General features: G+C 43.2%; 1 protein-coding gene across 1 annotated transcript; it reads right to left on the bottom strand.

Annotated features, from left to right (window-relative positions):
- Positions 1-175: 175 nt before the first annotated feature.
- On the bottom strand, positions 176-13,192 carry LOC124038301 (tetraspanin-14-like). The gene is made up of 9 exons (XM_046354011.1): positions 13,091-13,192; positions 12,191-12,279; positions 8,827-8,877; positions 8,127-8,273; positions 6,021-6,191; positions 5,490-5,615; positions 5,279-5,329; positions 2,530-2,643; positions 176-2,417 (listed from the first exon to the last, which is right to left on the bottom strand). The coding sequence occupies exons 2-9, from the start codon at positions 12,269-12,271 to the stop codon at positions 2,352-2,354; spliced, it is 807 nt and encodes a 268-aa protein (XP_046209967.1). The 5' UTR covers positions 12,272-12,279; positions 13,091-13,192; the 3' UTR covers positions 176-2,351.
- Positions 13,193-15,612: the final 2,420 nt, after the last annotated feature.

Below are 15,612 nucleotides of genomic sequence, written 5' to 3'. Positions count from 1 at the left end.
AACACAGCTAAATCAGTACTGTTTAGTGTCAAATCCTTCGACCAAGGAGGCACAAAAGCATGTAGTAGCCTTCGCACTTTTCAGAATATCCAACGACCACCTTGTAAGTGTATGCCTGGGGAAGGTAATTTGACTAAATTACATTGTCATCAGTGATGATTAATAACACTGGGAAGTTTAACAAAATGGACAACCATACTTTATTGTTTATAAAAACCTATCCAGAATTAATTAAATTCACATTTACAAAATGTCATTACATAAAACAGAACATCCCTTTTGTTAAAAACACTCATATGATTACATGGAAACAATCAGTAACACACACACACAAAACAAAGAAAATTGTCAAACTACATGACAGACATTCACCAGCAGATCTGCAGTTGAAGGCCTGAATGACCGTCAACTCCATTGCTTTCATTTGCGTATTTTTATCTTGTAACTTATATAGCGCAACTCTAGCATTCATGCGATATAAAACCCCATAAAATATATCCTCAATCAACATTCCATAACCCGCCAAAGATGCCTCTGTAAAGCTCCCCTTTCTAGTACGAGGACAGCAGAGTATCTTTGGACAGGATGGCAGTAAAGCAAGCTCAATGTATGGAGGGACTGGCAGTTAACTTGCATGAGGCAAATACCTCTGCCAAATATGCATTCAGAACGCTTTGAATAATGTTAGGCCAGTGGTCACTTGGATGATTGCTGGGTGCCTTGAGGTATAGTCTGGACTGAGGAGAGACGCTGGTGGGTTAGGCATCAAGTACAGTTGTAATTATATATCTCCATAAAGTTCAATCAGGCAGCCACATCAACACAACAGCAAAATAATTCAACTCCGCTACTCTGAGGCCTAACAACTAACTAATACTTCACTTACAGGTCATCTAACACTGATCAAAATAAAACCATCTACATACGCATTGCATCCACAATTCACTTTCCCTTAAGGAAATGGTCAAAACTCAACTTCTGCTCAGAAGCATTTGATGCACGTTGTGGACTGACAAGTTGGTATGCCAAGTTATGAGACATGACTTATAGAAAAGACATGGCTTGACTGACAAGGCAGAGGTTCAGCAGTGCGCATGTGGGTTTGAACAGCTGCAGACTGATTCAAATGGTTAAGAGCTTGCAGAATTTTCCCACTGTTTAGCTGAGAGCTAAGGAACAATGGTGGTTTCAGTTCAAAGCCCGTCCTAACCTCGTACCCAGGGTCAAATTGCTGTTGCATAGAGCCTAGTAACACTGAGCAACAAAGTGGGATTTGAAAGGGGTGTGGATAAAATCGAAGTGGGAGACAGCGAGCCTGATACAGCGGTATTAGACGAGACTGAAATATGGCAAAAATAGCCAATCAATATAAATGTTCTATCACATAGCCATATTTTTGAGCTCAATTGATTTCGGAGTTTGGGATTTAAAGTTTATATCTGAAAAAAATATTTCTCAAAGTGTACTTTCAGATTTTCTGAACTCACTTGTTTAAATCACCTGTGCTGCTCGAGCTTTAAAGTGCTCAATGTAGGGGGAGGTTCTAAGGGTTATGCTAGATGGTGATAGATTAGCCAATTAAAACCAATGGTTGTTTCGTCCGCTCCTGCCATAGACGTCCAGTCGAGTCAAGTTCTGAGGCGCTGTGAAACCAGACGGTTCGACAGAGAGAGAGAGAGAGTCGGCTTGTGGACGATAATAGCCATCACACAATGCGGTGCTGAGATTGTGTTGATTCAGAAAGAGCTCTAGGGCAAAGTGTCATTTTGGAGCAATTACATCTTCACTGATGTGGTAGACAACTCTTACTGCTCACACAGTCTGATATTCTACAATTCTAGTCATGAAAAGCTGCAGGCCAGAGAGCACACCGTTGAAACAATTGCGACGACTTCATTGTTTTTTTTCATTGTTGAGGTATGATGAATTCACCCAGGATTCTACCTGGGTGTATTGGTTAAGACACTGTTCCCGGGAAAGATGTTCAGAGTATCTTAGGAAAACAATACAAGAATGTACCAAAAACATATTTAAAGGGAAACCCAGAGGCTATTTTTAAGTGGTTCTTGAAGTCTGACTGCAATCCTGTGAGAGAAGGCACATACGAGTCTAGTTGAATAAAGGCAGCTTCATGTCCACTGTGCAGGCTCTGCAGAGGTATTCGTCTCCAGAAACTGACAGAACAGTCCAAAGATAATGAGCCATAGGTATGGAAGTAGTATTTTTGTCCTCTTCTCTCATCTCTTCCTGGGCCTCAGAAAGAGAGATCAGAGAAAGGGTGGAATGGATGGTGGACAGTTTCTCTCTCAGTACAGTACCCCGTAGGCCTATGCATTTCACCACACCCCTCACTAGTAGTTAAACTTGACCTTCTCAATGTCGACAATCAGTGTCCGAGCCAAGAAGATGCCCATCATCTGAAAAGGCGGAAGAATTCACAGCATTAGCCAACAATAGATATGAATCCCATTAGCATATAAGCATGTACTCTCATTTCAATATAGATATATTTAATATAGATATATTTACCTGAAGCAGAGATATAATGATGAATACTCCAGCTACTATGTAGAGATTCCGTGGAAGCCATTCCTCTAAGGCTGGGATGCAGCCCTTGATGTAAATATAGTTGATCCAGTCCCCCTGCAACAGGAAATGAGAGCTATATGGAATGCTCTCCCATACCTTTGTATATACCGGCTTACTCAAATCACCTTACACTAAGTACAAGTCTTGGTGCACTTAATGTATCTTGTAGGGATAGATCAAACTGATTGTTTTTTCAAATACCGAAGAAGATTTGACACCAAGTGTTTGTTGCCAAGAAGTTTCGACTTAGAATATATATATTTTTTAAGTCAAAAGGATGCATTTTGCTATTGTGTAGCTATTATCTATGACAGCCTATGGCAATATCTCAGTGAAATTAATATTGACAATCACAAGGGGCAGAGGAAAAGTCAAAATTAGCAAATAGATAGTTCTTCTGCAATTAATGGGCGGCAGTAACAGAAAGGTCGCTGGTTTGAATACCCGAGCCAACAAGGCAAAACATATTTTGTGCCCTGGAGCAAGGCACAACCCTAATTTGCCCCAGGGGTGCCATGCTACTATGGCTGACCCTGTAAAACATATTTCACTGCACCTATCCGGTGTATGTAACAAACAAAAAAAATATGAAGAATTGATGAGTCATCTATGATGAATAGTGAAACTAAGCTCTTCCATTTCAACATAAAAACTCCCATTTATCTTTTTGCCTCATAACTTTGAACAACAATGAAGATGAATAGTTCCTTCTGAGCCAGGGGACCAGAACCGATGTAAAACAGGGTGGATTTGCAGAAAAACAAATTTAAGCCTCAGATTTGAGAGCGACCACTGGAACACTAGGCCAAAACATAGATAAAGAACCATTTATTTTCAGCCTGCCGTTCTTCGTAGTGACAAGAGATTAACAGGGACAGGAGGGAGCCTACCTTCCGTTCAGCAGTGATAACACGAAATTTGTGTTTCTCCCATTTGGGTAATGGGAGGAAAAGGCACTGTCGATACAGCTTAAATGACCTGACACTAAAGCCTGTATTATCTACCCTTAAGAAGAAATGGAAGTTTACTTTCTGCACTGAAATTTTATCTATTACTTTACAATGTTTATCTTTCACAAAAATAGTCTTACTACAGCTAGTAGAGGTGGATTGTTGCAAACAATAGACTTGGATGCATATATAGGCCATATAAACATACAGTTAAGACATGCAGTAGGCTATCATAAATAGAAATAGCGATTCCTACAGATGGTGTGTGGTTATCAAAAGTCGCTTTGGATAAGTGTCTGCTGAATAGCATATATTATTATATGTATAGATACAGTTGAAGTCGGAAGTTTACATACACTTCGGTTGGAGTCATTAAAACTCGTTTAACCACTCCAAAAAATTAACAAACAATAGTTTTGGCAAGTCTGCTAGGACATCTACTTTGTGCATGACAAGTAATTTTTCCAACAATTGTTAACAGAAAAATTATTTCACTATTACAATTCCAGGGGGTCAAGAAGTTTACATACACTAAGTTAACTGTGCCTTTAAACAGCTTGGTAAATTCCAGAAAACGATGTCATGGCTTTAGAAGCTTCTGAGAGGCTAATTAACATCAATTGAGTCAATTGGAGGTTTGTGTACCTGTGATGTATTTTAAGGCCTACCTTCAAACTCACAAACTCACTGTGCAAATCAATCCCAGAACAGCAGCAAAGGACCTTGTGAAGATGCTGGAGGAAACAGGTACAAAAGTATCTATATCCAAAGTAAACCGAGTCCTATTTCGACATAACCTGAAGGGTCGCTCATTAAGGAAGGAGCCACTACTCCAAAACCACCATAAAAAAGCCAGACTATGGTTTGCAACTGCACATAGGGACAAAGACTGTAGCTTTTGGAGAAATGTCCTCTGGTCTGATGAAACAAAAATAGAACTGTTTGGCCAAAATGACCATCATTATGTTTGGAGGAAAAAGGGAGGCTTGCAAGCTGAAGGACACCATCCCAACCGTGAAGCACAGGGGTGGCAGCATCATGTTGTGGGGGTGCATTGTTGCAGGAGGGACTGGTGCACTTCACAAAATAGATGGCATCATGAGGGAGAACAATTATGTGGATATATTGAAGCAACATCTCAAGACATCAGTCAGGAAGTTGAAGCTTGGTCGCAAATTGGTCTTCAAAATGGTAATTGAACTCAAGCATACTTCCAAAGTTCTAGCAAAATGCCTTAAGGACAACAAAGTCAAGGTATTGGAGTGGCCATCGCAAAGCCCTGACCTCAATCCCATAGAAAGTTTGTGGGCAGAACTGAAAAGGCATGTGCGAGCAAGGAGGCCTACAAACCTGACTCAGTTACACCAGCTCTGTCAGGAAGAATGGGCCAAAATTCACCCAACTTATTGTGGGAAGCTTGTGGAAGGCTACCTGAAATGTTTGACTTAAGTTTAAATTGTTTAAGGTAATACTACCAAATACCAATTGAGTGTATGTAAACTTCTCACCCACTGGGAATGTGATGAAAGAAATTAAAGCTGAAATAAATCTCTACTGTTGTTCTGACATTTCACATTCTTAAAATAAAGTGGTGATCCTAACTGACCTAAGACAGTGATTTTTTTTCTAGGATTAAATGTCAGGAATTGTGAAAAACAGAGTTTAAATGTATTTGGCTAAGGTATATAAACTTCCAACTTCAACTGTATATGTGATGTGTGCACTGGATAGGATCATACCTTTAGATGTTTACGGACATCATAGCCACACTGGGTGTTTAAAACGGAGTCCTGCAGAGAGAGAGATCAGGTCAGTGTCAAGGACTAACAAGAGGCATAACTAAAAATGAGCATGCCAGTGGCAGTTATAACAACTAGTACAGAGTAACTTATTCAGAGATGGATTGTGAAGGAGCAACGACATGGAGATAAGGGCAAGCAGATTACTCACTGCAGGGTCACTGAGGCAGCAGGAGAAGGGCACTCCGCACCTCTCTCTGCTGGGGTTGTTGTTGGTGCAGTTGAAGTAGACGTTCAGGTTCCAGTCATCAGGCTCCTTGGCTCCGCAGCAGTGGTTCTAGGACAGACAAGAGGGAAGTTTGAGTCAGATGGTTCTAATGAACCCGAACACACACACACACCAACTCCTGAGGTGTTTCCATACATCTGCCAGTGTAGGACTGAGCACACATTACACAGCCACTTAGAGGACAGCGGTTCAAGTCTCATCAGGTCCCTAGAGACCAACGGGCCATCGTAGCAAGGCTTGTGAAAGCAAGCTCACAATTATACACCAACACTAGGATGTATGAACCATCTCAGGAAGGGGTTAGGAGGAAAGGAAGGAAACAATGTGACAGAACCAATGTGAGGGACAGCAGGTTATTAAGTAACTTCGTGTCTCACATTCTCCCTGCCTCTATATCCCATTACCCACCCCCCACAGCAACACTCTGCATAGCTCTCGCTCTCTGCCTCTCACCAGCTTTTGCAGGGAGTCAATCAGGTTTTGCAGGTCGATGTCCTCTCTGTAGGCCTTGACGTTGGCCAGGAAGAAGTCGTTGATCCACTCTCTGACATTGTCCTGGAAGACGAACGCCAGCACGGCCGCAGTCAGTTCCAGGAAGAAGATTAACCCGATCACCCCAGAGAACTAGAAGAGAAAAACAAGTTAACTATATGTGGTGGGAGACTGATAAGAGAAGCAATCAGTAGTGCTCTGCATTGGTAGAAAAAAAAACAGCTTAAAAATAAAACTATTGCATGCCCTAATCAATGAAGGTGAAAGAAAAAAAATGGCTCTCATGAGGACCGCCACAGGAAAGGAAGAACCAGGAGTACCTCTGCTGCAGAGGACAAGTTCATTAGAGCTAACTGCACCTCAGATTGCAGCCCAAATAAATGCGTCAGAGTTCACCTCAACTATTCAGAAGAGACTGGGTAAAATCAGGCCTTCATAATGGAATTGCTGCAAAGGAACCACTAAAGGACACAGATAAGAAGAAGAGACTTGCTGGGGCCAAGAAACACACGCAATGGACATTAGAATGGTGGAAATCTATCCTTTGGTCTGATGAGTCCAAATTAAAGATTTTTGGTTCCGTCTTTGTGAGACGCAGAGTAGTTGAACGGGCGATCTCTGCGTGTGTGGTTCCCACCGTGAAGTATGGTGGGTGTGATGGTGCTTTGCTGGTGACACTGTCTGTGATCATTTTGAATTCAAGGCACACTTAACCAGCATGGCTACCACAGCATTCTGCAGAGAAACGCCATCCCATCTAGTTTGCGCTTAGTCAGACTCACATTTATTTTTCAACAGAACAATGTCCCAAACACACCTCCAGGCCTTTCATCAGTTTCATCATAGCGCTTGGTGGTTTTTGTGACTGCACTTGAAGAAACTTTCAACGTTCTTGAAATGTTCCGTACTGACTGACCTTCATGTCTTACAAAGTAATGGACTGTCGTTTCTCTTTGCTTCTTTGAGCTGTTCTTGCTAATATATATGGTATTTTACCAAATAGGGCTATCTTCTGTATACCCCCCTACCTTGTCACAATGCAACTGATTGGCTCAAACGCATTGAGGAAAGAAATTCCACACAGTAACTTAAGGCACACCTGTTAATGAATGCTTTCCAGGTGCCTGCCTCATGAGAGAATGCCAAGAGTGCAAAGCTGTCATTGAGGCAAAAGGGTGGCTATTTGAAGAATCTCAAATAACATATTTAGATTTGTTTAACACTTTTTTGGTTACTACATGATTCATTGTGTAAATTCATAGTTAATGTCTTCACTATTATTCTACAATGTAGAAAATAGTAAAAATAAAGAAAAACCCTTGAATGAGCAGGTGTGTCCAAACTTTTGACTGATACGAGATATATATATATATATATATAAATAAAAATGTTTTTCTGAAACAAACAGCTGACTGAAGAGTCAGTTTGAGACAGTTTCTGTGGTAACATGGACTCTTAACATGAAACTTTGTTGCTTCTTGCTGAAACAAGCAAGGCATTGCCTAGGTAATGCCCCCCTCCCTGCACCAGCAGCACAGAAAAATAGGATGAATAAATAGTGCTTGGAACTTCTAACCCTGGCAATTTGACCGGTAATTTCATGAACTCAAACATTGTTGCCTGGTATATTCATGCAATAACTTCCATGGTAAAGTAGAATGTATGATGTTAACTTATATAGCTCATACAATGGAATACATTTTTTGCAAAGTCACTTGAGTTGAAATCAACAAACCACAACACATTGATGGGTATACTTCCTGCCTTGCTACTATGGGTAAACTCGCAATGGCCACCAGTCCACCCCATATACCATCACGCTTGAATGGGTATGCCCCTTCTATTCATGATATTTCTACAACAGCACATGCAGTCAAGAGGAGAAGGATTACTTTTTTCTACTCAAACGGTTATTACAGTTACCTCAGTCATTTGGCTGACTATCACAGCCCCACTTGTAAGAGCAGCTAAAATGTGCACCAGTATTCTATCGGTATGCTATGAGACCCCCAAGAGAGAGATCGAGCAAGAGAAATAGAAAGAGTATTGTGGTGGTGCAGTACTCACAAACTTGAGGAGGCATATGTTCTCCCTGAGTGCTCCTACGCATCCTGCAAAGCCCAGGATGAAGGTGATCGCTCCCACCAGCAGCACCAGCCACACGGGGTCAAAGCCATGCAGCCGTGTCACCTGTGTCAGGTCCAACAGTACTCCCTACAGGAGTGAGAACAGTCGAGTTAACCGTTGAGCTAACAGATCCCCAGGGTATTGGCACATGGCGACACAGGAATTACGTAAAATACTGTATGAGCTTTCAGACAGTGATGAGAAGCTGATACCATTTCAAGCAAAGCATCAACACGCAAGTAGACAGTCATTCCGAGAATAATGAATGCCACATTATAAAGAATTAAATTATTTAACATATTGAATCATTTACATGGCATATCTGATTAAAAGCTGGCGTGTTATCCTGTAACAATATCTCCAATATGCATTTGAATAACCTCTAATGTAGCGGTTCAACCCTACAGAACAGACAATTAAAATGTGTTATCAAGCTTCAAGCTGTGTGAAACAATAGGGGAAATTAACTGTGAATTTGATGGTTGTGAATGTTTTAAAAGATGTGATGGCATTGATGACAAGTGACAAGTCTGTGGGCTGAAGGTCTGGCACAAACACAATTACACAAATAGTCAATGAATAAGCTGTCTGTACGGTGGTGAAACAGTTTACAGGACAATGGGAGAAGCTGCTCCCTCACCTTCTCACTCCAGGCCCAGAACCCAATGGCGATGAATGCTGCTCCAGCCAGCTGAGGAAGGAAGCAGACTGACTTTTTTCAGATGTGTTTACATTTTTGACTTGGTGTGTTCAGTTGTTTACTTTTATTTTTAACATTTTCACATAGGCATTAGGGAAAACTGCCACTAAATAATATTAAAGCATAACTAGGTATAAAAGAGGGAGCCTGCTAATAACGAAAACACTGACAATGTCTTTAATTTATAAAGGGCACCAAAATTCAAGAAATTGCAAAAAAAAACAGGAAGAGATGGGTCATAAGTGGTTATTGCGCATCTTTGAACTCAAATCAAATCAAATTTATTTATATAGCCCTCCGTACATCAGCTGATATCTCAAAGTGCTGTACAGAAACCCAGCCTAAAAAATGAATACTCAGAATACAGTTGCCCTATCAAGAGATTAATTAACGAGATTAGCCAAAATGCAAACTGAATCGTTTCTACATTTCCTGTTGACACAAACAAAGAGAGGAAGCTAGCAAATGTCTTAGTGAGTCTCCTGTTCACTAGCTAAAACAGGAAGTAGGGGCTCTGAAGGTTATTTCTCAACTCTGGATGTTGGAAGGACATTAGAGATGTAGGCTAAAGCAACGAAAGAAAAGCTCACACCCTTCTTTAATTTAGAAAGAAACAGAAAGAGGCTGTTACCAGTGGAGGATGTTAGAGGGAATGGCTATTGAGAATGTGCTCTGTGTGGAAAGATTGTGGCAGGGGGCACCAGGTCATCCAGCAGGGGCTGCCATCTGCCCTCAGAGGTGAAAAATTGTTTTAGTAAATCAATGTGTTCTCTACATGGGCTTCCAATTCTTGCCTTAAAAGAACACCATATTACTCCCCCCAGGATTTTGCTGGAATTTTGGATATTTGCAGGCAAAAATGTGCAGTGATTGGTTGAAATTGAGCCCAATTTTGTAACCACGGTGATGGGTCAGTTGTATGCAATAATATTGTGATGATTTGACTGACAGAAATAGTGCAGTGATTGGTCAAATCTGCAAGCACTCGCATAATATGCAGGAAATTGTTGATTTTGCTAAATATGTTGTGATTACAGAATCCTGGAGGGACTGCTATATGCTCCATCTCATGCCGGGCGTAAACTACACGACTTTCAAAATCCTAACATCGCTGAGCCTCACATTAAACAAACGTCTTTCTTGTATTTTTTTTGTTGTTGTCTTGCCGAGGTAGTGGTGCGCACACTAAACGATGTGGCGCAGACTGGGGGGTCACACACTACAAAATTCTTCACTTGGTCGTGAGGACTCTCCATACCACGCTGTCTCCTGAAAACAACGAGTGATTAGATTGTAAACGTAGCTGGAACAAGCGGTGGCTAAAAGCAGCCACAAACACATTCAATCAGAAATGTACACTTGCCATACAGAGTTGAATCACCTAGCCTACCCATTTTGAATTGAGTAAAATTGCTTGTGAACTTCAGAGCTGTAGTGGTTTGACACTGGCTTAGGTTAAAGACAAGTACAAACACATACTAGTAGTAATCGCTCTGGCTCGACAGTGTGCACATTCTGGGTGCTGCGATACATCATCATCATCATCTCACTGACTTTTTCTCTGGCAAGCTCTCATTGCTGATCAGCGTTCTCAAAGCATGCCGTTGCACATCTCACTACAAGTGGTGTGGGGGCTGTGCTTTGGCAAAGTGGGTGGGGTTATATCCTTCCTGTTTGGCCCTGTCCGGGGGTGTCCTCGGATGGGGCCACAGTGTCTCCTGACCCCTCCTGTCTCAGCCTCCAGTATTTATGCTGCAGTAGTTTATGTGTCGGGGGGCTAGGGTCAGTTTGTTTATCTGGAGTACTTCTCCTGTCCTATTCAGGTGTCCTGTGTGAATCTAAGTGTGCGTTCTCTAATTCTCTCCTTCTCTCTTTCTTTCTCTCTCTCGGAGGACCTGAGCCCTAGGACCATGCCCCAGGACTACCTGACATGATGACTCGTTGCTGTCCCCAGTCCACCTGGCCATGCTCCTGCTCCAGTTTCAACTGTTCTGCCTTACTATTATTCAACCATGCTGGTCATTTATGAACATTTGAACATCTTGGCCACGTTCTGTTATAATCTCCACCCGGCACAGCCAGAAGAGGACGGGCCACCCCACATATGCTCTCTCTAATTCTCTCTTTCTTTCTCTCTCTCGGAGGACCTGAGCCCTAGGACCGAGCCCCAGGACTACCTGACATGATGGCTCCTTGCTGTCCCCAGTCCACCTGACTGTGCTGCTGCTCCAGTTTCAACTGTTCTGCCTTATTATTATTTGACCATGCTGGTCATTTATGAACATTTGAACATCTTGGTCATGTTCTGTTATAATCTCTACCCGGCACAGCCAGAAGAGGACTGGCCACCCCACATAGCCCGGTTCCTCTCTAGGTTTCTTCCTAGGTTTTGGCCTTTCTAGGGAGTTTTTCCTAGCCACCGTGCTTTTACACCTGCATTGTTTGCTGTTTGGGGTTTTAGGCTGGGTTTCTGTACAGCACTTTGAGATATCAGCTGATGTACGAAGGGCTATATAAATAAATTTGATTTGATTTGATTTGAAAAGCACTGCAGATTTGTGCTGATAAAATGCGTTTGAAAATATGGGAACACCTGGGATGGCCCAAAGACGGGATCGATAGCCCTCAGATTGCGTCGGTGACAGCCAGGCAACAACATGGTGATTTTGTCTCCAATCTCGAAAAGATGTAGTGTACGCCTGGCTTTAAAGTTGCAGTATTCTTGAGTATCTGATTTACTGCTCATGGCTGACTCTAGCAAACTAAACTCCAAGGTGAAGGAAGTTTATGATTTACTTCACCAACAGAGTGGAGCAGAGACCAGGCTTTTTGGAATCTAGCTCAGACAATATCAATTCACTCACGGGCAATACTTCAAAAAATGTTTTATCATGAAATGCCTACCTTGTACCTGCGTTTGTCCTCTGTAGTTGCGGGCCTTGTTTGCGAAAATCCATACTTTTTCAATAAATGTTAATAAAATACAACCACTGACGTTTTGCTCATGTCCGTTTCTCAAAGATGGCAATTTAGCTTGAATGTGCAAGTGTCAATTGATTATCCGATGACGTAAGCCTAGTGCTAGATTCAACAAAGTCTGGCCTCTGCTCCACTCTCTTGGTAAAGTTCATCAGAAACTTCCTTCACCATCGAGTGGAGTTTAGTCCGACAGGCAAACTCAGGCCAACTATACAGCATATGCATAACTACATTCATAGCATAGCACCAAATGAGACAACGGGGTGCCACAGCATGTCTGCATTACTCAATGTTTACAGGGTTACCTACTGCTTTTGCTACTTACCCAAAATATGATGTTGTAGCTGAACATGAGGTACTTGTAACAGAAGCTGACTTCTGCATTTTCATAACGATAGTAGTGCATATTTTCCCCTGTGTTGAGAGACAGGAGACAGACAATGACAGTTAGCACACAGATGGAACAAGATGTTAAAGGTTGACCTACTAGCTAGATAATTATCTAACGTTATTTGTTTATCCAGCTACATGTTCATAAGGCTATCACTTAGCTAGCAACAAGGTTCGCTCAGTAGCTAACGTTAGCTAGCTCATCACTGAATCAAAGACTGAAATAGTAGCTACAACTGTTGTTGGCCAGAAAAATCCAGATAACTGGCCAAACTGCCGTTAGTTAGCTAACTAGTTAGCAGCTAGCTAACCATCATTCGATTTGCTGCACACTGTCAGAACACCAACAGCTAGATAACAATAGTTGCTAGCAGAGTTAACGCTACTGTAGCTAGCTAACGTTAGACAGCTTTCTAACGGATTCGTTACCTGGCTGACGTTAGTTGGTCAACACAATCCATTTATACGGTGGCTAGATAGTATCTAGTGATAACCAGCTAGCTATGATACAGATGGAAACACAGCTAATTTCACTATGGCTAGTACTTAGTTGCTATCCGGAAAATAAATATATGTTTGTAAACAGAAGCCATAGTTAGCGAAAATAGCTAACGTTAGTCAAAGATTAGGACTCAATGTTAGCTTCGTTGCTAGCTAGCGTAGCGATTAAGACAGTGTTCGTTTAACTAGCTAGCTATCTTGCTCAAAAACCAAAAATTCGTCAAACTTCACATTTTCAATATAGATAAAGTAGCTACGTTAAAAAACAAAACAAGTTTTTTATATTTATTTTATTCGTTGCGATCTATCAACTTTCCAATTATCAACAACTCACCGCGGCTTTGTTTAGCGCTGCACTGCCTGTTGGCAAAAAATATATCTTGATTGAGTTTCGAAAACTCTTTGGAGACTTTTTTACTCCACTTCCTGTAAGGGCAGCAGGCCACGCCCCAATTTTCTCCCTATGTTTTTGTTTTCGTGTTACCAAAAGGTTACGCTTTAGAACTTTCATTTATATTTGATTGGGTAATAATATAACGTTATTTGTTTATCCAGCTACATGTTCATAATGCTATCACGTAGCTAGCAACATAGCTATGCAAACTCAACAATTCAACTTTATGGAAATCCAAAAAACACTCAAAGATGGACACATCACTAATTAATATGGTCAATAAATGACACTGATACATCAAATAGTTTATTTGTCATTTTCACAGTTAAGCAGATGTTATAGTTACTAGCGCCTAACAATGCTGTAAAATGTCAAACAAGTAGAAAAATATATTTTTATTTTATTTAAATAACACTGAAATCAAGATATTGTAATGACCTGACTAGATCATAAAGGAACAATTGTCCAGACAGAGGTTTGAGTTTACTAATTGATGGTTTATTAAAGCAACTTTACACAGGCTACTGTTTGGCCTAGCCCATGCCAAATAAATGAAAGATAACCCACAAGCCAATCAGGACCTCTTGTGAAGCCCAGACGTAAGAGAGAGAACAAAGGCTAAACCTGTTCTTAACTACCAATACTCCAACCCCCCTCCACGCCACTCCTCCAACCTCCAGAATGCCCGGCATCAGAACATTCCAGGCATTCCCGTGATTGGCAGATAGCAGGTTGATTGGCATGTCGGACCCTGCGAACACTGGGTACTGGTAAGTACAACACAACCACCTACTAGCCTAACACATAACACACAGCTGTCTGTGCGGGTCGCTACACAGCCCCCCCACCACAAAGTCCCTCGTCCCTGAGGGAACAAACAAAGTCTCTGAAGTGACCCAGAGGTCTCCTTTACCTGCGTGGCCGTGATGGTCGCAGAGTGCCCCTCTGGGAACCAGGGGATGAAGGCAGGGATATGGGGGACAAGGAAGCGGGAACGGGTAATACAGTCTGTGGCTCTGGGGAACCACACGGTGACACAGGGGGAGTGGGCTGTCTGGAGCTTTGTCTGCGGCACCTGGGGTTGGGTGCCTGGACAATGTCATTGCCAGAGAGTGGAATTGTGGGGGTTTCTGGGGTTTGGGGAGAAGAGGTCCCTCTGTATAGGGTTAACCTGTCCCGGTGCAGTGTCACCTTTCTCCCCCTGGGAGGAAGCTACACCCGGTAAACAACCTCCCCTAACCTCTCCAGGACACTGCAGGGTCCCACCCAGTGACTGTCCAACTTGGGGCATCTGCCTTTTTGTCTCAGGGGGCTGTAGTCCCAGATCAGCTCCCCAGCCACAAAGTGCCTTCCCCGGGTGTGCACGTCATAGTTCCTCTTCTGCCTCACACCTGCATTCACCAGCTGCTCTCTGGTGAAGGTGTGGGCTGTCTCCAGGCGGTCCTGGAGTCTCCGGGCATGCTCCGGCCCCGGGGAAACATGAGGGCTATCCAGGGGCCGACCAAACGCCATCTCTGCAGGGGTGCGTATCTCTCTCCCCAGCATGAGCAGGGCAGGAGTGCAGGAGGTGGAGTCTTGGACAGCGGAGCGGAATGCCATGAGGACCATAGGCAGGTGTCCCAGTCACGCTGGTGTTTGGAAGAGACAATGGCCAGCTGCTGTCCAAGCGTTTTGTTGAAGCGCTCCACAAGGCCATCACTTTGAGGATGGAGAGGAGTAGTGCGGGTCTTGTGCATACCCAGCCTCTCACACATGGTGGCGAACACGCGGGACTCAAAGTTTCTGCCTTGGTCGCTGTGGATGGACTCTGCAGCTCCAAACCTGCTGAACATCCCCGCTGTCAGGGCGTCGACGATGGTCTCTGCCTCCTGGTCAGGCAGAGCATAGGCCTCGGGCCATTTTGTGAAATAGTCCATGGCCGTGAGCACCCAGCGGTTTCCACTGTCTGTTTTGGGGAACGGCCTAACTACATCCACTCCCACTCTCTCCATGGGAGCCCCCACTAGCTGACTCCTTCCATGCCCGCTGTAGCACGCCATCAGCCAGCCGCAGTCTCTCAAACTTTGACCACAACCCTTTGGTCGCAAGTGAGAGCGCTGTCACCTCTTCCCATGATGGCCTCACCTGCGCCTCTAGCCACTGTAGCACTGGCTGTAGGTCTATGTCCCGTCCCTGCTGCTGCCCCCATCCAGCCACGTCGACAGTCTGCAGCTCATAGCAGACAGGCCTGCTTGCCCGACACACTGTGGCACAGACTATCCCACTTCTGACACCAATGTAATGAAACAGCAGGGAGCAGTTCTCGAACCCTCGACCTTCGAGCCTGAGGTCCGGCGCGCTATCGACAGTGCCGCAAAAGCATGCTCGAACGGCAGAGTCGATTTCCGCGCTTATAAACCCAGGGTCGTTACAATATGTTCAATGAATCCACTTAACAAGCCAAATAGCACAGCAATCCAAAT

The sequence above is a fragment of the Oncorhynchus gorbuscha genome, linkage group LG06 (genome assembly GCF_021184085.1).
Source record: "Oncorhynchus gorbuscha isolate QuinsamMale2020 ecotype Even-year linkage group LG06, OgorEven_v1.0, whole genome shotgun sequence".
Taxonomy (NCBI): domain Eukaryota; kingdom Metazoa; phylum Chordata; class Actinopteri; order Salmoniformes; family Salmonidae; genus Oncorhynchus; species Oncorhynchus gorbuscha.
This window is presented reverse-complemented; position numbering and strand designations above follow the sequence as displayed.